Below are 23,687 nucleotides of genomic sequence, written 5' to 3' on the forward strand. Positions count from 1 at the left end.
TACTTGCATAAAAATAACCATATTTCATGGAACAAACTGAAATTTCTTGAAAAGTTCATTAGTAGTTGACTCAGGCAACACACTAACATCAACGCATGTGACTTTTGCACATCCTCCAGTTTCTCCTTGTAACCAGACATAAAATCACCCGCAAAATAAAAGTTAAATCCATCAAAGAGTTTTGGTGCCTGCAAGAGAAACAAGTTACTTGCTTGCAAAAGTAATAGTGTTGCCAACTTTAAAAATGAGCAAACTTCAATCCATAAAGGAAGAAAGGCTTACATCATTCAATACCCCGTTTTAGGGCCATCACGACACCCATGGTTGTCGAGACTAACTTCATAAGGTTCCTCACTCAAAGGATGCATGGCTTTCAAGCACTCCTTTACCCCTGTAATGTTAAGCTTACATATCAGTGGTGAAAATACAACTGATTGTTTGAGTAGTGATTGAATTTTAACCAGCACACATTCGACAAAGGAAAAGAAAAAGATGCATATGGATATAGAGTGCAAAAAGGAACAATTGAACATACAATTTATATTAAGAAACAACTTCCCGTTTGAAATGGCCATGAGAACTTTAAGTGTCCTGGTGTATGCACCGTTCCCATCTGTAGAAGCAATCACATGAGTGACATCCGGCTTCCAAAACTTGGATACAGTTACACCAATCATGTTCGCAAACTTGATCAAAAGGAACTGCAACAAGGTAAAACAATAAATATATACAATGAGAGTACATTGTTGCGAAAAGAAAAGGCATATTTTAGGATATCCTATCAATGAAAGAATCTCCAAGTTAGATACTATGTTTCCATTTCTAAATCCAAAAAGATCGATTAAAAGAAATCAAGGCTTGAAAAATATATCAGTTTCACCTTTCAACACGATAAAAACACAAACAATTCAAAGATACAATACTTAAAAAAGAACTACTCAACTTATAAATGGGTCCAAAACAAAAAATGAGTTTTATCTAAACTGACCTTCTCCTCATGAGGCAAAGCAGATCCACAGAAAACCCAGTTTTTTTATTATCTGGCTGGCCCCAAAATGTGTTGGATTTCAGCTGGCCACTGCATTCAGAATTACAATCAGATCACTCTTAAGACAATTCAATAACCAGTTTAAGACTTTCTCCATGACAATGGGGGGACTAGAAAAAAATACAATTTAAATAATTTGGCTTCTTTTGACGTTTTTTCTTCTAAAGTGAAAGAAAATGAAGAATAAAATAGCAACTCCTTCAAAAAGTATGCAAAGAAGGTATATACCTGTGAAAGATTTCTAAGACGTTTCCATTGATTAATTACCTTTCGGTTGGCATGCCATCATTAGCAGACACACAATTTCCAGACTTCTCATTCAATAACTTGGATGAAGAATGGGCATTTCTAGACTTCTCGCTTGGAAACTTAACAGAAGAATGGGCAGGACAAAGCACGAGAAAGTCATCCTATAAGATGAAAGAAAAAAAATTATGAGCAAAAATGGTCATGTGAATAAAACCATAATTATGAGCAAAGGCAGATCGTCACAGAATAAAACCATATCTCATATAAAATATGGTACAAATGCAATTACATGATCCCATCGACATTTTGGAATCTCTTTTGCACAAGGGAAATGATAACTTCTGCGGCAGGACTTCACATAACAACCAAGTGCTGCCCCCTTTTCCCCACATTTGCTGCACTTCAGCTTAGCACCCCTTGAGAGTTCTGCCTTAAGATTCTTAACAGTTTCACCAGTATAATACACTCGGGGCGCCCTGTGTTTTAAGACAATATCAGTGGATTTCTAGCAGCAAGAAAACAACAGAAATAAAAAGTTACTGTATCAAAATGAAACATAACCAAACAGTATATAAACAGGTTTCGCTAAAATTCCCAGCCTCCCCAGCAAAAACCCATAATTTCCCTTTTACTTAAATATTATACAACTTAAATTTTCCAGAAAGATACCACTCAATACACAAGCTGTGAACATGTATAACATTTGAGCTGAATGATGCATCTCCTGTAACTGATTTTCCGTTGAGATAATGTAGCATCATTCCAGTGGCCTGAAAATGTTTATTAAAAACTTTTTATAAAGAAAATTTTCAACAAAAGGAATAATCAAATAATATCGGCAGGAATTTACCTCAGAGATTCGTTAGCATAACTGAGAATTAAGATAGATATCAGATATATAAAACAGAATACCCGTCACTAAACCAAACAATTAAAAGCAAAAGAAGAAGAAGAAGAAAAAAAACCTGTAGCCAGTTTTTATAAATTCCTTCAACTTCGAAGCCCTTTTAGTTTCTCTGCCGAATGCTATACATAAAGCAGTTAGTATCGCGCTCTTCCCTCCGATGGACACAAAAAACCAAACAAACAAACAAACATGTCGCTCGTATCACATTCCAAGAAAATTATTAACATGAATCAAATGCACAATTTATATATATAGAGAGAGAGAGATGTACTTCCGTTTTGACCGGTAACGAAATTAACACACTCCCCGAGTTCGATTTCAAGACTACTATGGCACATAAAGTTCTCTAACCTTATCCTTCTAATAGTACCCGGCCCGGATCTTTGAGCGCCACCGGAGAAAACCCTAAAACTACTCATGTTTGTATACTAGGGTTTAGCGATCACCAATCACAATTCGCAAGAAACGAAAAAATTGAAGCTCCGAAAGAGATCGTACAAAGAGACTTGACCTCGACTCTTCTGACGGGATGGATTCGGGAGTGATCAAGGCGGGAAAGAAAAGTAATATAATGCGATACTCGTGACTATCTAACAATAAGATTAACCCAGACCCAACGGATCTATTTATTGATGCATCAAGGTCAATTATAATCGTTGGGTAACCGTTGGATACTTTAGATTTTAGGTCGGTTTAGTTTAAGTTGGGCTGCAATTGAGCCCCAGCCTTAGTTGAACAACGAGTTTAAATTTGGACACAAACCAAGTGATCTCGTTAATAAATTAATTGTTGTAAATTTTTTAGGTCATGATTTGAGTATCATGAATGTTAGGGATATAGACATTCGATGTCAAAAGGTTGAGAATTATACTTTAACAAATACTACTTTCTATTTACCTCACATTAATTAAAAAAACAATGGGCTCAAATTTACTAGAAAAAAATACGCATTCAAAACTCTCTCTTTCTACATACACAAATAAAATAAATAAAATTTTCAGATTTAATTTTGAAATTTAATATCAACAAAGATTTATTAAATTTTGTTAGGCATAATGACAAAAATAATGCCTAACGTTTGATTATATGATTATTTTGTCCTATAACATTTTATTTTGAGACAAAAAAATCTTTACATAGATGAAAACTACCAGTTAACATACGGTAATTACATAAAGTTGATTGCATGTACAAGTAGACAAAATATTGACGTGGCATATTCATATCATCATGCTACATTATAAAAAAAATTGTGTCAGTAAATATTCATACACATGATAATATATCATTTTGACACATCGGCAACATGCCACTTCATCATATCACATTAGCATTTTTAAATTTAAATTTATTTTATATGAATATTTTTAATTACATTAATTAGAATCAATCAAACGATAACAAATATCATCGTATGAATGGTTCAAGAATAAAAGGCGAGGAAATCAAATTTTACAAATTACTAAGTATTGAACTTGAGTCTTGTAGATATGGTGTAAATGAACAGAGCGTTCGATGAATTCCTCGTGAACCATTCGTATAACATTCGTTTATACATATTTAATTAAAAAATTATATATATTCGATAAATTTTGGTCTACTATTATTTTGATTTATGTAAAAATAAATATTCAAATTAAAAAATACATGAATTTATATTTAATTAAGTAGGGATCGAACTAAAAATGGATAATCTCATGTTCTCAAATTTTTTAGTCTATTAAAAATTTAGGTCATTATAATTTTAAATATTAGACAAATAGACATTATCTTCTAAATTTTGAGTTTAAATACCTAATAAGTCACTCTATTTAAAAAAATCAATATGTCGGCCCCTGTAAATATTTAATTATAGATCCGTTCCTAAATCTAATCAAATTTATTTTTTTAAAGTAAAAATAATAAAATTATACTTATTAAAAAACTAAATTAAAAAATATTATACATACATTATACGTAAATTGATGAGGTAACAAAGCGATCAATGCTTTCTTCTAAAGTTACACCTCATTAATTGCTTGCTTTTCTCTTAATCAAAAGAAAGTTAAAGATTTCCTTAAAAGATAAAGGCATGAGCGGCAAAAAAAAATTGTGATCAAGCTTTTCAAATTTCAAAATATAGATTGAGTCAATAACATAAGATTGAGTATGTAATAAGTTTATTTGAAAAAATTATTATAATAGAACTAATACGATAAGATTGAGTATTCAAAAAAAAGTGTGTGTATATATATATAAGTATATAAAAGTACATATATAATTAACTATATTAATTATCATAGTTTGTTTTAACTTTAAAAGGAAATCATATTAATTTCAATAATTTATTATAAATTTAAAATCTCACAACTTCATCAATTGTAAATTAAAAGTTAGATAAATATCAAGTCATGTAAATATCAGATCAGTTGAATAACTAGTCAGATCATTTACAGGTTGAGTCAATAACATGTCAGGTTGATAATAGATCGGGTAATATCAGTTATTTACTAAATTAAGTTCGGGTTCGGGTACATATCAGTCGGATGTAGGTCGGGTTTGATTATCATATTATCGGTTCAATTATGGTTCAGTCGTTCTCAGATCGAGTGCAGATAGGATTTAGATACATAATTTTTAGGTCCAACTCGGGTTCATGTCAATGCCAATTTGGAAACGAATCGATTTCGGATCACCACCACCCGAATCACACACAATTTTAGCTCGAGTCGATTTCACTTAATTTTAAAGGTTGTATCAGTTTTTTACATCCTTATATAAATGGATAGATATTCTATTAGGCTTCTTATTTTTGCTTTAAAAGGTTTGGCATGTTCAATAATACAATTGACAAAGGTGGGGGTTTTAGGTCCTTCAGCACCCGAGTTCGAGTCACATATTACATATGAAACTTCGAGTTAATTACTTATAGTGATTGATTTCTGATTTTTAGTTAAATTTTAATATAAAAAAATATTAATACATTCTATGATCTTCGATTAACTTAGAAATTGATCAACGACAGTTTTTGTTAATAAAATAAATTAATTGATTACATAAAGAGGTACTTTTGGGACTCTGTAACGAAAATAAGAAAATCGAATTTAATGTTTAAATGGAAGGATAATCTAAGGGGGGAAGGTAATATAGAGATTGTCATTTGGGCACTTCAAATGGGGCCTGGGGTTATTTTGAGGTTCAACTATTTGAGCCTTAGACCTTTGTGTTTTAAAGGAAGATGTTTTAAATCGTCAATTTCCTGCAAGTTGTAGGTACTACCTAATGCATTTGTCTTGTAGTCTATGTTGGTTATCTTTTTATCAATGTCAGTATCCAACAAGTTGTGAAATTCTATTTCATTTGCCGTTGGAAGCATAAACTCGAGAACGGCGACGTGCAGGAAACGCGAGGGAGTCTCGTATCTTATTTTGATAATTTATCAATAAAACTGCAAAACTTTGGCGTATGTCTTCTTGCAACATGATCAAATAATTTTGCATGAGATGAAAAGCATATCTTTAGTCTTGCATCGCTCATCAGTCATCACTGGTTTGGGCGTGTTATCTTTTGAGGAGAGCGGGATACCCAACGACTTTGTCTTATAATTTTCTACATATCACGCATATATCTTAATCTGTGTTCGTGTCGTATATAACTGATGTTTTTTAAATAAATATATATGTTAAAGGATATTTTGATTATATGATTGATCGATCGAAACTCTCAACAACCGAAAAAGGTATTAGATTCTTAGTATATCATAGAGATTTTGTCCCACAGCCCTTAATTAGCTTAGTGGTACCATGGTTACATTCAAATGTTCTTTAAAGGACAAGGGTTTGATCTCCTACACGTCAATTGCTCCTTCAATTTCTCAAAGTCTTCCAAAGCCTCCGGTCCCGCCAATTCGGTCCTCCAAGTCTTTAAACATTTCAATTGAATCCTTGTGTCTTTTCATCTAAATCAACTCAGGGGCATCATACACAACGATTTGATGCCTATGGCACGCCTCAATAAGCTATACACAATCTATTAATCATGTTTTCCATAATCGAGACACTCCCATGACTCTTTAATTTAAAGATCAAAAAATAAAATTTCAGAACTAAAATGACACCATACAATTTAAGAATCCAACGTATACATTCCTTACAAATATGATTGTTCGAATTTAACCTTTTTTTAATAAAAAAATCCCACTTATGTCACTCACTAGATTTCATAGAATCCTAAATTTAAACTCCCAATAACTCAATGCAAGTGAAACGTCGATGGAAAATGAAAAGCATTCGTGTTTCTTTTCTTTTTCTTTTTCCATGCCGACACCGACTTTACTAACGAACATATTGTCACGAGTCCAATGCATAATTTCAAGAAAACGACATGTAATTTAAATTTGATTCCATTGATATGTAAATCGAACAAATCACTTATGCTTTCGAAATCTTGTAAGAACCCAAGTTATAAGTATAGAGCATGTTCTTTTCAATATAAAGGTTACTTGGGTTTAAATTCAAAATTTAATCTATATCCCTTAATTTAATTATATACATATATAAATAAATAAAAGAAAAATAGATTATTCAAATAATTTTAATGATTAAAAAAATATTTTTTAAAGATTTCAAATCCAATCTGAGTGGTTTAATAGTAAAGCTAATATTGTAATGATTTTGAGATATTAAATTTGACTTTCATATAAACTTATAAGGTGGTTTTAATGGTTAAGGTGAGTTTTGTTTTCCGTTGAAATTTTAAGTTTGAGCATTATAGAGTATATGAGTCTTTTCAGTGATTAAGTAAAATTTTGAATATATATTATCTTATAATTATAATATATTATTAAAAATTTGACTCTCATCGTGTAGTTCCAAATTAACTTTTGGATTTTCAAAAAAACTGTTAAAACAGCTGTTTCAAATTCAGTTTACAGACATGGAAATGAAAAATATAAATGATTAATTATTGATTCCAAAAAGAACAAAAAACAAGTAATGTTTATAATCAAGAATGTTCAGAAATTTTACATCTCACGAATTCACAGAGAAACATGACATAAATTAACAAATAAATAGGAGTATGTCTTACGTTGATCCAAACAGACACATTGACATGGATCACTTGTTCATGTTCTTTTTTCTTCCATCTTCCATTGCCATTTTTCTTACAAGATATGTTTCTCGGAAGCATGTGAATCCACTGCAAAAAGACGTTTCACCAACACTAAACTATAGAGTTCGATTGGAAGCACATCAGCTTTGCCATACAAAATTCAGACATCTTTTAGCAAAGACAAATCTCTATTTTTATTTATTTTTTAAAATATTTTTTGGGTTAAAGATTTTAGTCCAAATTCAGTGTAAATAATTAAAAAAATACTCTAAATCAGATCCAATTTTTATTATTTTTTAGGTGGTTGATTGAGTATATAAAAGTATAAATCAATATCTTTTTGTTTTTTAATAGTAGTACAAATCAATATTTAACATGATGTCAAGCAGACCAATTTTATTAATTATCATGTCAGTTTTTTCATCAAACGTTAACGAATAGTGATTTGATTTATATCGTTTAAATAATTAAATAGTTTGAAAGATATAACTAAAAGATCAAAGATAAAATTGAAATCACTCTATAATTAAGTGGGTACAATATAGTTTACGCTATTATTATTTGTGACCTACAATTCCAATTGGTAAGCTGTTGTCATGACAAATTTGGATATATGTCTATCATGATGTCTGAGATACATAAATACAATAGATGGGTTGTTCTCATTGGATTTTTATGTGTTTTTTTTTCGTGGAATTTGTGATGTCCAAAGTGATGTTTACCTTTGTAGCATGTGCATGTGTTTCCATAAATCCGATAATTCCTTTATGTTTTAACCTTTTAGTAAGGCTTTCGGTTTAATTCAATTAGGTTATATTGAGGTTTGAGTTATTTTTTAGTTTAGATTAATAGTATATTAAAGTTATTTTGAGTTTAGATTGTATTTAGTTTGAGGTTAGATTGTTATATTAATTTGGATTGAATACTACAAGAGTTCGTTATAGGAATTATTCTCATAATTTAATTTACTTCATTCACTACGTCATGATTCGAAAATCTAATCTTACTTATATGATCTAATATTTTATCCTAATAGACCAATTGATTCTCAAAAGAGTCTTCCATGTAAAATTTATGTGTTTATTTGTTTGTTTTTTCTTATTACTTCGTGATTCATTACTTCATGATTCATTACTCATCATTATTCATGAGTAGAGAGAGAGAGAGATAAGGCTTCACTTACAGTACAAAAATCAAAGATTTTTGTAATGATTTAAATTATTTGATGAATATAAATTGATAGCTGAAATTCTCTATTTTCCCTAAATCTATCATATTTTCAATATATATATATAGCATGAACCAAACGACCTCAATAGTTAAGAGATTGTTGTTATACACTGAAGTCCCGAGTTTAAGTATGATGTTTGTAGGAGTGTATGAACATTTATTGTCAAATTGTTGAAAGTATTTCAAACAAATATTATCTTGTATAAGTAAAAAATATATATACATATATAAATTAAGATATATTTATATAATACGAAACTCTTTTAATTTTATACAAATTTAAAATCACTATAAATGGCTGAAATTAACTCATTGTATATATATATATATATATATAGTAGAACTTAAAAAGAGTTTGGGAAATTTATAAAAGCTGAATAAATATATTATCTTAGTCAAAAGGTAAAAGAAGATGCATTGATCCCATGCGGAAAGCTATTGAAGATAAGATACTCTAAAATTTAGCACAACTAATTTTATCCTCTTTTCCCCCCCTTATTGACTTGTAATTACATAGAGGCAATTTTCCATACAAAAACTCTAAATTAACTATTGAAGATGAAATCATATCAGAGTTCTCTAAAATATTTATAACAAATGAATCATTGTCATTTAAAATCATTTATCCAAATATTTTTTTATTTCACATGAAAAATAATTAATTATGTTAGAAGTTTAGATTTTTTTAGTGCAACCACCACGGGGGTGGTATGGTGGTTGCTCTCCACGTCCTTTAATCGTATAAAATTATTACAAGTTTACAACTCGTTGTGGGCATCCTAGTTTTTGGCTAAAATAATATTTGCCGTTTTTTATTCTAAAAATATATTAATTGTTTATAATAAGATTTTTGGATGTTTGAAAATGATATGAGCCCCGAATTATATTCGAAGTTGAGTTCCCATGTATAAAATTCCTCGCACGGAAAAGCTTTTTTTCATTAAAGTAGAATACCAACACAACTTCCAAGAATTTGACCATTGACTACAACATGCATTTCCCTTGAAGTTTATGCATGTGACTCCCAAGCAGCAAGCTAGTGCTATGGCATTCTAAACTATAATATATATATTTTTTGGACCAATATTTACACATCTAATCCAGTGGTATCCTATGCATGTGACATAGGTGGTCCACTAGGGTTTTATCTTCTTTAACTTTTGAATCAAAGTAACAAAGTTTCAAATGCAAAATCATGGCTTGGGGTACATATATCTTTCTTGTCATTTTGATTTACTTCTTCCATTTGCTAACAAGGGGATCCATAATCCATTCAATTAAGTAACTAAATTATAAATTAAAAAAAAATATTTGATTATTCTACATTAATTTGTAAATATATATTGAAATTAAAACCAAATGGTTATAATTGAAAATAAAACATAGGGGCCATGACATGTGGGAGCAAGGCAAAATTATTGAGGATTATAATGAGAAAGGCTTAATGCTCACTCAATGTAGTAAGGATAGATGCCTTTAATCGTATAACACACCCTATTTGTTAAGGTTCTAGTTGTTAGATGGTACATTGATATTGGTTTAAACAAGTCACGCTTTTAAAAACAAGGTGTCTACATTACGCGATTATCCAATTAAATTTTGCAAAGATAGGGGACAAATAGCATAATTCATGGTATTATTATACAATTATTTATCCCACGCAAGTATTTTAATACAAATGTAGATGAAGGGATGCGTTATAAAAAAATGTAGGCAACAAAGTATGGAGCACTATCAAATAGCAATTAAAAAGTAATAATTAAAGTATCAACAAATTTTAGAGCACGTGGTTAAAAACTCGCGGTTAATATTTCTTTCTCTTAGGTCATATGTTCAGTATAAGCGGGAATTGTTAAAGAAAAATAATGAAAGCAATAGAAAATTCGAAATAATATTTTAGGGAAAAAGTAAAATTTAATACTAATAAATATAGCCATGATTCTAAATAAAATGTTTACATTAATTTAATCATATTTTCTTTTTTGGTTTAAATATACCAAAAGTCCCTATACTATTTCGAAATTTAATCATTATAATTTAATTTTATGATATTGAGCCATTGTACTATTTTTGTTTGAAACTCTTGATTCATCTATTAGCTTTTATTTAATTTTACCATTAATTGTTGACCTAACAACTATATATTTATAGTTTTTATCAATTTAACCCTTAAAACTGTAAATATAGATAATTGAAGGACTGTGGTGTTCTAATAATAATTTTTATTATTTATTTTAATGATTAAGTCTCAAATTAATTAATATTATAAACATATACAATTACAAATGTTTTATCTTCTTCTATGATTGTCAGATTAATAATTAAAACTAAAATTAAACAAAAATAAATTAAAATAAAATTTTAAAATAAAAATAGTACATATCAATATCATAATTTAAAATATAAATACTAATTTTTAAAATAATATTCAGTCCTTATCTTAATTAGCCGCAAAATAGGTCCAACCGTTGAGTTCAAATTTCGAAATTTCCATCCCTCAAAATTGGCACACGTCACATCATCTCTCACCAAAAGGACAAAGAGAAAGGAAACTTTGTTTATCCAAAAGAAAAATATTTCAAAGAAACAATTTAGGATTTAGATTTTATTTTTAAATTAGTTCATTATTATTATTTAAAATTTAAATTTAATGATAAAGTTGAATTCTAAAAAATTTTAAGATTTAAAGTTCAAATATTATCATTTGTAATAGTGATATTGATTTTAAAATCAAATTAATTTTAACTTAAATTTCATTGTACATTAATTACAAATGAATTTATTTAGTTTTTGTTTAAGTATATTTCGATTATCAACTCAGTCATGCTCTGTAATTTATTTTGATTTATATTGCCTAATATATACACTGTTTTAAATTTATTATAATTTAATTTTAGATATATTTCAATTATTAATATGAAATTTTTCATTCTACTTACAATCGTATAATTATACTTGTAATTTTTCTCAAAAAATCATTATTATTAAATTATTTTAGTCAATTATATGATTATTTCTTACAAACATTATTATCTCATTTGTGGGACATTTTTTATTACCGAAATCAAAAAATTTTAAAAGTAAATAATAATATCTTATTATTGATAGAGACAGTTGAAAGGATATATCAAACACTTTTTTCGGCGGAAAATTCGAATTTTTATTTTGCGGGAAGCAGAAGTAAAGTAACCGTAATGAGTGGAAAACTTTCTCTCTCCTCTCCCTCTCCCTCTCCCTCTCCCTCTCCCGCAACAATAACAACAACAAAATCCTATTCTCATATGTATTGGAGTAAAGGGGAGGTAAGGTAATAGACTGATTCTAACGTTAGGTTATGAACAGATTCCGTAGAAGACCTCCGATAATCAGAAAAATAATATACAGAAACAAACTATATAACATCAAAGGATACAGAATAAACCAATCATTTTAAATTTAAATATCTAAATTAAAAGTATTTTTATATTATTGTTTATTAAATATATTTTTCTACATAATCAAAATTTAAACAAAAAATAATTATTAAAATATTCATTTAGATGTTAGAAACTAAAATATAAAAAAAAAATCAATATTACTTCTAAACCGATAACTCAATATTTTTTTTTTGATAAATTTAAAATAAATACAAAGTATTATTTATTTAAAAAAATTAATAATTTTATAATGAACAATCATATCCATACATATACAATATTTAAATTCGAAACTTCAAGAGATAACAAAAATCTCTTAACTATTAAATCACTTGGTTCGTGATATACTTTAATCTTTAAATATATTAGATCATCATATTTTAACAATAAATTACGGATTAAAATAAATTTAGAAAATATAAATTATGAAAAATTATTTAAGAGAATAGGTGAATATTTCATTCTATAGTGAAGTTGGCGACAACTAAAAGTTTTAATAAAATCATCAATAGTTATCGACGATTTTACTTTATTTTTATTATAACTTTATTAGGATGAAAAACTTCCTCTATTATTGACGAATGTATTATTTACTTTTGCATTCTTAAAAAAGTGAATTTTTTCCGTATAATTATATTGTTTAAAAAATTAAAATCAATCTAATTATAATAAAAATAAATAGATTTTAATAATTTTCTCCAAACTCCCGCCTTTTGACCAAGGACGCTGTCATTTTCAGCTATTGGATCCACATACACCATACCCTTTTTCTTTAATTTAATTTATTATTTCATTTTACAATTTGCTTCATTTGGCGTGAAATTCGCTGAACCCAATTTGATAGTTGTTTTGAAGTCCGTGACGGTAACGCGCCGTCACGACGGCGCTTGAACCTTTCTGAAACTATTGTGCGGTTTTAGGCTGCCGAATCTTCACTGGTGCCACGTCATCCTATATTCAGGTCCTGTCGTTTCTCCGCGATAGGGATTTTGATTTTCTCACCGGTGAGTTTACGTGGATTTCGTGTACTTAGATTATGGGTTGACCGGTAGACAATTCAAACAAACTTATTATTAACATCATAATAATTAAACTCTAATTATTAACATAAATAATTTATTATTAACATAAATCATTAGTAAAGATTTGAGCAACATAAATCATTTATTATTAACATGATTTAGTAATACTTAAACGTTTAAAATTTCTTATTAGTTCAATATGATTAATTGAATTTTTTCATGACTCTAATTATGTGATAAAGTAATGATAAAATAAAATTTATGTTATCACTTTAACATAAATAATTAATGTGTCATCAGTATAAGTTTATTAATAATATTATTTAATTTAAAGGATCAAATTGTATAAAATTTAAAGCAAAATAAAAGGATAAATATTAAAACTATACATAAACTCTAATTGAATATGTAATGTGATACAAGAACTTCCATTTTATGCAATCATACATACAAAACTATGCTTTTACTTTAATTATACACATAAAACTTTAATTTTTATTAATTATAAACATTCTTCAAAATAAATACATCCTTTTATTTCCATATTAATTAAATATAATTATTTGTTTATACAATATGTAGATGTTTAACCCTGAAATAAGTAAATCCCAACTCAAACGTTATGGAATGACTATAACATAAAACTAGACCTGCTTAAAATGTGATTTTTTTTCTGCAAACTATTTTAATTTTTCGTTATGTGTTTTGAATTAATATTTTTTTATTAAGCTAAAAGTGATTACAAAATAATATTTGTTATAAGTATTCGCAACTATTTGACAATAAACTCTCAATCACCCTTGTAATTACTAGTGTTCGAACTCGAGACCTGACCTCTAAAAATAATTATGATTTATTTTAACTACTAAGATAAATTAATTCGTACTTTATAATTAATATTTAAACACATAATCTTTCAATATAATAATACAATCAAAATATATAATAGTGATAACATCTATTAAAATTTAAATTGAATTATTGAAAAAGAAGGGAAACCTAATTATACAAAATAATGCATGGAGGGATGGCTTAATGATGATGCTTCCTGCTTTAATTAGTGGCCATAAAATGCGGCTGATCAGTGCCCATGTAATTGTAGGCTGTCACAATGTCCTCCTGCATGCAAAACCCTAAAGAAAAAAAATATACTCACACGCAAATTCAACAAATAACCTCAATCATAAAAAAAGAATATTATATTTCCTAATAATTTTATTATCGTTTTTTAAAATATTTTGATCTATCTATACATGTAAATTAAAAGAAAAATAATGGACATTGCAAAGGGTGTCTTGGTTCATTGTGCATCTCTTGTAGGCTACATTCCTATTCCAAAAAAGAGTTTGAAATATAGAGTTATTTACTTGACATGTATGTTATATGTAATTGCCCCAACCTGACCAAAAGTTACTGGGAAATTCTACCTTCGACAGTCTTAACATACGGCTAAAATAATATGTTACCGAAAATGTTATTATTTTTTAATATTTTCGGTAAAAATTTACCTAAAATATTAATTTTTTTAACATTTCTAGTAGAAAAAAAATAATATTTTAAGTAGTGTTTTACCGGATATGCTAACAAATCCAGTAAATCATCCAGTAATAATATTTCCGGTAGAAATAATAAAGTTTTAAATACTTTTTTATCGAAAATATTAAAAATAATAATATTCCTGATAATTTATTTCTTTAACTGTATACTAAGTTGCCCTGCGTGAGACTTTTCCAACATTACATAGCAACAACATGACTTTGAATTTTTCAATGATTGCAAGTGTGCTTATCCAAATGGGGTTTTTTTAATTGTTGTAAAATGTGTGGATTTAAAGATTAAATGTACAAATATTAAGCGTGTGGTTTTTAAAAATTTATATAATTTTCTTTATCATTCTACCTGTATTTGGTCATTAAATATATTTTTTTACGTGAAATATTTTCTTCACACACATCTTGATCAAGACACAATCTAATAATATTAAGGTGTCAAGTTTTTAATTATAATAATATATTTCATGAATCTATAGCTATAACTCTCGTAAGTGATGCTAACTTCTTATAACTCTAAATAAATCCTAATTTTTTTCTTAATTTTGATTAATGATATTTAATTAGTCGAGTTAAGAAAATAAAAAATTATATAAAGTCCTTGGGGTATTAGTATTTTTTTTACATAAAATAGAAACACTTAGTTTTATTAAAAAAAATAAATATTCAAAATTATGACGAAGGTTTACAGTTATAAATATAAATTGAACATATAATTAAGACATTTTATTATAGTCATTGACACAATAAATTAGTCATTTGAGATCATACATAGATCAAACAATGAAAAATATAAAAAATCAAAATAGGGGATCAAACTACTGAAAGATCGTCAACAACTACAAATTAGAGTCAGTATCGTGAGAAAACTATATATAAACGCAAACAACGTATTCAAATTCAATATGAGAATCTAAAGCAAAGAAGATCATCATGATAACAAATAAGCATTATATTGATCAATCAAGGCCAAGTTAAATCAAACAATAAGAAAAAAAATAAAAAGAATGACCAAACAACCAATAAAGAATACTCAAATCGTGTTAAAAGATAAAAAAAATTGTGTCATAAAGATAGACGAAAGTATATTATAAAATTAGAGTTATTATTAATTAAAAAACAAAGAAAACCAAAGATGAGAGATAAGAAAGTAAATAAAAAATAAAGAATAGCATTGATTGGCATCCAACACTAAAACTAAAGACACCGTCTCTCAATCAAAGATAAAAAAAAAGAGTAAACGAGATTATATTTTTTTAAGAAGAAATGTGGCTCAAAATGCTAGGGGTTTTTCTTTATCGTGGATGGAGTATTAGTTTTTTTAAAATTTTATTATTAGTATATGATGATTACACGGTAATATATATTCTAAAGATTCTTAATCATTTGACAATACATGTATTTTATCAATGCAATCTTTGGTACTCGAATTTGAGACTCCAAAGAATAACAACCATCTATTTAACCACTGAAGTAGTTCAATTCGAATGGATGGAGTATTAGTTTGACATTTGATTTGCTTTTGAAATAAATGAGATTATGATCGTCTTAAAAAAAAAAAAAGAGAATGAAAGATAGATATATAAATCTTAGTAAGTAATGGAGAATTCAACAATCTCATTTAAAAAATAATTCATGTTTTGTGCAAGTTTATTAAAAGTCCTCTTTTAACCACTAAATACATTCGGTTTGATGTATTGTCCAAAAAAATGTTGTAAGAAAGGAAATCTAACATCTTTTAACCACTAAATACATCAAATTTATCGCAGATGAAACCGCAACTATTGGTACCAAAAACAAATTTAAAATTTCAAAAGCAATGAATAAAATATGAAAAAACATAACTTTAATCTCTTAACTGTTAATTAAGTTGGTAAATAATCAAAACAGGACAGATTTAAGGTGTGTTGTGAAACAGGACAAATGTTTCCAACTTCTGGTCCATCCCTCTCCGTTTGTTCTTCACATCTTACATTGTCAATTTGCCCAAATATCTTCAATTTTTTATTTCCAAGTTTATTTTTATCTTCTTGATTTTCCTCTTTAAAAATTATTTTTTTGTTTAATGTCTCAAAATAACCCTGAAACCTTAATAAAAGCAGCTTGTCTTCAGCATTCTTTACTCATCTCTCTTTCCTTGATAAAATCAGGGTCCCTCTCTCTCTTTTTACATCTTCTCTGCCAAGCAAATCTTTTCCACTCAGTTCTCCCCTGTCTCTGTTTTTTGGTCATGACTGAGCTTATAGATGATGCCAAGTTTTGGCTGCCGGCGAAGTTTTTGGCGGACGACGATGGGATTATGAAGAAAGGGAACCTTATGAACGAAAACGGTAGAAAAAACGGTACTGAGTCGTTGGTATCTAGTCATGGTTTCCCCACTGAGTTCCCTTACGAGTTTGACTCGTTCGACTCCTTTTCAAGTTCGAACTCCCCTGTTGAATCCGTTGTTGAGTCCACAGAGACTGAGAGCAGTGACGAGGATGAGTTTCTCGCTGGATTGAATCGCCGTCTCGCTCACTTCACGAGTCAGAAACTCACTGTTCCCACTCTCTCCCTGGAAAAAAACGAGGTATAATAGTTTCCTTTGTTTTCTTGAGATGAGTTTTAGTGATGGTTCGAGTTTTAAATATGGGGTTCTTTTTTAAATTTAGAAAAATGGAGCTTTTGCGAGTTCACCAAGGTCGACTCTGGCTGGACTCGGGAGCTGGTCACCTTCAAGCAACAACAGCCCTATGGGACCCTCTCAAGTTCCATCTCCACCAACAACACCATTCTGTGCTCAAAACGACACTTGGGATCTCATTTATGCCGCAGCTGGTCAAGTTGCAAGGTTCAGAATGAGCAATGAAGTGCCCAAATACACCAACTTCAGCCATGGAAGAGCCTTACCCAAAGCTCAAAATCAGACAAATCAGGTAACCCTTTTTCTTACATGTTGAAATTATTAGAACTCGAGTATCCTCACCAGCTAAAGCTAAATAAAGAAGGGAGGACCGAGCTTCTTAGAGATTTCGGGTTCGAGCAATTTTTGCATATTTTATGGATGTTTAAGGAAGACTCTAAACAGATGCATCTCATTTTTTTTTAAAAATGAATTTATTACAATTTCTTTTGTTTTAGGGCTCATTGGGTTGTTTTCTGTGTTTTTGGTTAGTTTAATGGAAGACAAGTGAAGGCAAGTGACTGGCAAGCACAAGTTCAACAACAACAGCAGATACAGGATAGGATAAGGAATAATGTTGTTTGGGGAAGGCCATTAGGGTTGCCTCAATCTTCATGGCCACCAATTCAAGTTCAGTCCCAACCAAAGCAGCCTCAGAACCACCCTGGTTCTGGCATGAGACACATGTTCATTCATGGATCCGGTGGCGTTAAACGCGAGTGTGCCGGTACCGGCGTCTTCATCCCTCGTAGACACAGCAGCAACACCATCACCACTACTGAACCTAGAATGAAATCAGGTTGCTCGACAGTGTTACTTCCAGCAAAGGTTGTCCATGCACTAAATCTCAACTTCCCTGATACCAACAACCGTCACGTTCAGCCTCGATTCTATACCAGCTCCACATCAAACTATGGTATACCCCCATGCCTGGTTTGTTCGTAATCAACGTTATAATTGACATCATGCTTACTGAAATTCATATTGTTCCAATTCTGCAGATGCATTGGTAGCAAGAAATGCATTGTTGACACAAGCAAGGAGAAATTACAGACAAGAAGGAAGCTTAAATCTACCACATGAATGGACTTACTGATTTTTATACTAGTGTTTGTTACGTTGGGAAGATAGCAGTGATAGTAGGATTTAGGTATATGGTATTTTGCTTTATTATGTATGTATGTATTAGGAAGAATTCAAGAATGCGAGTGTAGTTTAGAAAAATAAGAGCAAAAAATAGGGGGAAAATGGTTCTTTGTTGTAATAAATTATACTTTCTATTTTTGAATTTAATGGGGAGAATTGGATTTTGTCTTTGAAATTTTGGGGGCAAAGGAAGAAAAATCCATTATCCTCTTTTGTAGTATACCCTTTGAAGTTAATATATATATTTTAATCATGATCTACTAAGAAATGAATTCTTTTAATTCAATTTTTTCATTCATATGATTCAAATTCTAATTAATTTAGGTTCAATTTGAATATAATAATTTAAAACACTTGAATTAACTTTTAAACGTGTTTCCACGTGTAGCATGGAAAATTTTGATACATAAGGGGCTGACATAGATGAAGGATCCACTTGATACGATATTAATACTTTTGGTTTAGATTAAGATACTTTAAAGTTTATAAATCAATTTAGAATATAAAAACAGTTTGAGAACGTATAGTTCAATTAACCGAACAAAATAAGACTACTTTAATCACATATAAAAAGTAAAAGCAGAAAAGCAAAGATGAAATTTGCATGCTTTGCTTCAACGTGAAGTAGTAATAATGGAAGCATGGAAAGTGATAAATATTAATTTATTTTTATTTAAGTTTATACATATTAATTATTAATATACTATATTATTAATAATAGATAAATTATATAAGTTTATTTAAAAAAAACAAATACGTATGTTCAGGAGCTAATGCACCAAGACTATAGACATCAATAAAAATAAGTAAAATAAATTTGGTTTTAAAATTTTATAATAATATGTCATGATCTAATAGAGTAATTATGTATAGAATTTATACACTCTTGATATATCAAATATATATTTTTAAATGTCAAATATGGGTACGAGCCGATCTGAATTAATCAGGATAAAACTCCGGAGAACTAGGAAGGAAAAAATATCTTCAAATTAAGTAAGGCTGAAATATTTATTCTTTTAATAAATAAGACAAGGTTTATCCAATTCTCTTAATTACAATAATGATTATAGTCAATGAATTTTAGAGAATATTTTTACATTAATATTAATAATAATGTTTTGTTTATGAATGGATTATTAATCATTTAGCACACCACCATTCATAGTATGTTAAGCTAAAGCAAAGCCAACGACTTTATAAGTTAATGAACATCTTTTTTGGTTTAATTATGGTTTCAGTCCCTTTACATTAGTTTGACATGATAGACCCATTAAAGTGATGACACAAATCTTTTTATTGTTATTCAATTACACAATTAGGGTCACTTGAAATTTCAATTAGTTATATTCATCCAACAATGAATTTACACGTTAATCGAATACTCAGTTAATTTTAATTTCATTTCATCATTTTAATAGTCACAACTAACAACTAAAAATATCATGAAAGTAGTCAACTGCTAGCTGGATTATTGAGATTTGTTGTTAGATAAGTAAGATTAGTAATTCGAATCATGACATTATAAATGAAAAAAACTAAGCTAGAAGGATCATTCCCATAATGAATCTTTAAAATATCTAATTTAAATAGTACCATAAATTGAGATATCTATTACAAAATTTGAGATTCAAGGTCCTATAACTTGATTTGGATCATTTTAACTTTACGGAAAGACCTAACACCTCGTCTTTTATACTAGCTAATAGTTAGTATTTAAATATTATTACATAATTTGATTTAAAGTTTTCTAAGTTGAATTTGAAAGAATATATTAAATAAAGAGAGATTTAACCATAAGTTGATCTAATAAAATGAAACACTAAGTCTATTAAGTAAGATTAAAAGTTTAAATTTTAATGTTGTAAATGACAAATTAGATTGAGAGAGTCACTTCCATAATAAACTTCTACAATACTCGATGTGGATTAATTAATAAATAAATAAGATACCGACAATTACAAAAATAAGAGAAATTTATCTAATTTCCACCATAAAATATAGTGAGTGTGGTTGTAGAGTAGCACCATTAACATATATTATACATCATGTTCAATGGTTCTATTGACTCTTATGGGATTGCAAAAACCCATTTTGCCTACTCTACAAATTCATCCATATAGAAAATTGTTTTGAAAGCAACAGCTAGCAAAGATTCAAAGCATCAAGAATTCAAGGTAGTTGTCAACACATAGTGTGCTCAAAATCTTTTCAAATAAATGAAAGATGTGACCCTCATGAATGTCATAGTCTAGGGTAACTTTTGGGGGTTGGGGGCATTTGCAATCCAAAATAAGCCTCTAGGTGAATTGATTGACCTACTTTCAAAAAAAAAAAAAAAACTCTTATCGAGTTTGATTATATCAGAAGCCATCGGATCGTGTTATTATGATTTGGTAAAATAGGCACTTTAATACGCTGTAAGAGATTAGATACATAATTCACACTGAAACGTGACTTATAATCATCAATACTGATTATGAATTGCCGTTGGATCATGAAAACGATCGACAATGACATTTGTACTAAAAGATCATCCAACCCAGAAAATTACTTACCGTAGGTAAAGTTCTTCCTTATGAAGCCATCATCTTTTGTGGGGTTTTCAAGCACATTACTCGAATATCTTCAACTAGACGGTCCAAATTATTATACGAAGACCCACCGACACTAACGGATCTATTGGTTACTTGAGACAATTCGGTTGCTGATTTTGAAAACTCCTTCTGATCCACCATCACATCATTCACCATTTTCTCCACTGTCTTCCTATCGCAAACATCCTTCATATCCAACCCAATTTTCCACACCTCACTCACAGCCCTACTATTCACTTGTTGGTCAGCAAAGTAAGGCCAACAAATCATAGGTACCCCAGCAACAATGCTCTCCAATGTGGAGTTCCATCCGCTATGAGTCAAGAACCCCCCAACGGCTGGGTGGTTCAAAACCGCCTCTTGTGGTGCCCAATGGACAGTGTAGCCTCGATCCTTAGTCTTCTCCAAAAGCTCACATACAACATCATCCTCCCCTTCATCTCCAGTCACAAAATTTGGCCTTACAACAAGCAAGAACTTTGCTTTACTATTAATAAGTCCATACCAAAGCTCTACAAGTTTCTCCCTTGACATGCTCGTAATGCTACCAAAACTTACATAGATAACGGATCGATTTGGTTGCTTGTCAAGCCAAGAAATGCAGCTTTCATCTTCTTCCCAAAGAGTGTTCGAGAAATGATCATGCGGTTCTCTATGTTCTGCCTTGAGTCGGGTGTTTAACTGAGCATTGATGGGTCCAATGGCATAGACGGTAGGGCATTTGGTGCATATTTGAGATAGTATAGGCCCATCGAGCTCTTCGGTAGTGTTTAGTATCAAGGCGTCAGCTTGAGTGCTCCTTCGTGTCTCTTTAACAACAAGTTTGATAATTGGATCTTCCATATCAGGTGCTCGGCAAAAACTCGGAAGATCTCGACATCGGAGATAAGTTTCCATGCCTGGCACTGTTGTTATCAACCGGTCCATGTCTTCACTTCCTCCGACATTTTAACAAAAACACATCAACCAGTATCAAATTAATGGGATAACAACTGCCATTAAAAACTTAAACAAACCATTCTAACGTAAATTCGTCAATTAGAACCTCAACTTAAACTCAAAACAGAGAAAAATTGAAAAAAACAAAAGCTCAAATGCAACAATTGAACCTTACACCGAATCCGAAATTACTGGAACTCAAATGGTTCAATCTGAAAAAGTTCAGCTGGCTAATACAAAAGATCTGAACTTGAAATGACTTATATCCGAAATAACTTGAGCCTGAAACAACTCAAACACAAAAATGACCCGAAAACCTGAATGAACTGAAAATTTTAACACCCGAAGTAATCCGATTCAGATTAACACCAATCCCTCTCCAAAACCAGTCAATCTCACCCAGTTAGAGGTCTATTCCAATGCCATTCTCATTAATTGCTTCAATAACAAAAATTGATATTCAAAAGGAGTTTGATTTACCTTTAATAGGAAGCTCCCCAGCTTGGATTATATCAGGGATAGAATAATAAGCCCAGAAGCCATGGGGACTGCTGGTACGAAAACAAATGATGGGGATTCCAAGCTCCTTTGCAACATCAATAGAAAACCCTAAAAACCCATCTCCGATTATGCAATCCACCGGTGGACTGATGTTCAAGAGCATCTCTCTCAAATTTTGCTTCATTTTCGTTTCGATGACCTGTTCGTACATCTCCATAAACCAGTTCCCCGATCTGGGATGATCAAGAGGGAGACCATCGGTTATGGTCTTGAATTCGAACCCTGGGTATCTTGCGAAGTGGGTAGCAAAATTTGTGAACTTGAGGAGGCGATTATGGTTGAGATCGGAGTTGAGGAACGTGAGTCTGAAGCCGGCGAGAGCTAGAAGTTCAGCTAGCTTAATCATGGAGTTTATATGGCCTTGTAATGGGATGGGGAAGACGAGAACATGTGGAGATCGATCCTTACCCATCTGTCTCTCTTTTTTGGCTTATGAGTTTCAACTCCTCGGACATTAACGTTTTGGCAGTGATATATCGAAAATTGATTATTCAATAGGGTTGTGTTAAACGAGTTAAAATAAAATTTACGATAAAATATACTAATGGTTTTGATTTTAAAATATTATTTTGATGAGTTTTCGATTATTAAAGATACTTAATGATTTTTTTATTATAGAGTGTCGTTTTATTAAGTCTTTTAATTATTTAAAATTATAAAATGGTAACTCAATTATTCATATTATAATCTTGTTATTTTTTGTTAAGAAATTAATGGTCATATAAGTTAAGCGTTAACATGTTCACTGAGATATGATAGACATTGTGAGATTTTAAGATTAGATTTTATCATATTTCGGTCAACATATTAACATCCAACTCATATGATCGTCAATTTTTTTAACAAAATTGACGAGTTTTGAACATTTGAATAGTCAAATAATCATTTTATAAATATTAATAGTCAATAGACTCAACAAAGCAGTATCATATAGTCAAATAATCATTTTGTATCTTTTAATCATCGAAACTCAACAAAACAATATCTTACAGTCAGAAACTATTTGTGTACTTTACCCTAAAAATTATTTAATTTATTGAACTCATTTAAATAGATTTTAACAATTACGTTTATAAATTATATACATTTTAATAAACTAAAAAAAATCTAAAAATATATTACTCTTATAATTATCTTGAATTATTAAATTCCTTTTATAAATTATTAATAGTGTTAAAATTAGATTAAAGACCGATACAATTTTTAATTCAATTAAATTAGTTAATTAATCGGTTAAAACAACGATTCAATAGTAAAATATCAAAAATA

The 23,687-nt window shown here is 29.7% G+C and overlaps 3 protein-coding genes across 5 annotated transcripts; 1 reads left to right on the plus strand and 2 right to left on the minus strand.

Annotated features, from left to right (window-relative positions):
• Positions 1-106: 106 nt before the first annotated feature.
• LOC120213448 (BRCA1-associated RING domain protein 1-like) lies at positions 107-2,156 on the minus strand (the record flags this gene model as incomplete). Its single annotated transcript, XM_039211597.1, is given in 9 exon segments — positions 107-188; positions 283-391; positions 536-701; positions 989-1,029; positions 1,032-1,078; positions 1,316-1,458; positions 1,587-1,773; positions 1,967-2,067; positions 2,148-2,156. Coding segments are annotated over 8 exon segments (798 nt in total), but the record flags the coding sequence as incomplete, so codon positions are not given.
• Positions 2,157-16,628: 14,472 nt separating this feature from the next.
• Positions 16,629-18,584, plus strand: LOC120213343. 2 transcript variants are annotated; one of them, XM_039211523.1, is made up of 5 exons: positions 16,629-17,082; positions 17,165-17,428; positions 17,668-17,682; positions 17,722-18,091; positions 18,177-18,584. In XM_039211523.1, exons 1-5 carry the CDS (start codon positions 16,744-16,746, stop codon positions 18,269-18,271), a joined length of 1,083 nt encoding a protein of 360 aa, XP_039067454.1. In that variant the 5' UTR covers positions 16,629-16,743; the 3' UTR covers positions 18,272-18,584. The 2 variants fall into 2 exon arrangements, with proteins under 2 accessions (XP_039067454.1, XP_039067453.1); XM_039211522.1 differs by having other exon boundaries at positions 17,668-18,091.
• Positions 18,585-20,656: 2,072 nt separating this feature from the next.
• On the minus strand, positions 20,657-22,855 carry LOC120213341 (7-deoxyloganetic acid glucosyltransferase-like). 2 transcript variants are annotated; one of them, XM_039211519.1, is made up of 2 exons: positions 22,338-22,855; positions 20,657-21,847 (listed from the first exon to the last, which is right to left on the minus strand). In XM_039211519.1, the coding sequence occupies exons 1-2, from the start codon at positions 22,828-22,830 to the stop codon at positions 20,898-20,900; spliced, it is 1,443 nt and encodes a 480-aa protein (XP_039067450.1). In that variant the 5' UTR covers positions 22,831-22,855; the 3' UTR covers positions 20,657-20,897. The 2 variants fall into 2 exon arrangements, with proteins under 2 accessions (XP_039067450.1, XP_039067449.1); XM_039211518.1 differs by having other exon boundaries at positions 20,657-21,856; positions 22,338-22,852.
• Positions 22,856-23,687: the final 832 nt, after the last annotated feature.

The sequence above is a fragment of the Hibiscus syriacus genome, unplaced genomic scaffold (genome assembly GCF_006381635.1).
Source record: "Hibiscus syriacus cultivar Baekdansim isolate YM2019G1 unplaced genomic scaffold, ASM638163v2 tig00110020_pilon, whole genome shotgun sequence".
NCBI lineage: Eukaryota > Viridiplantae > Streptophyta > Magnoliopsida > Malvales > Malvaceae > Hibiscus > Hibiscus syriacus.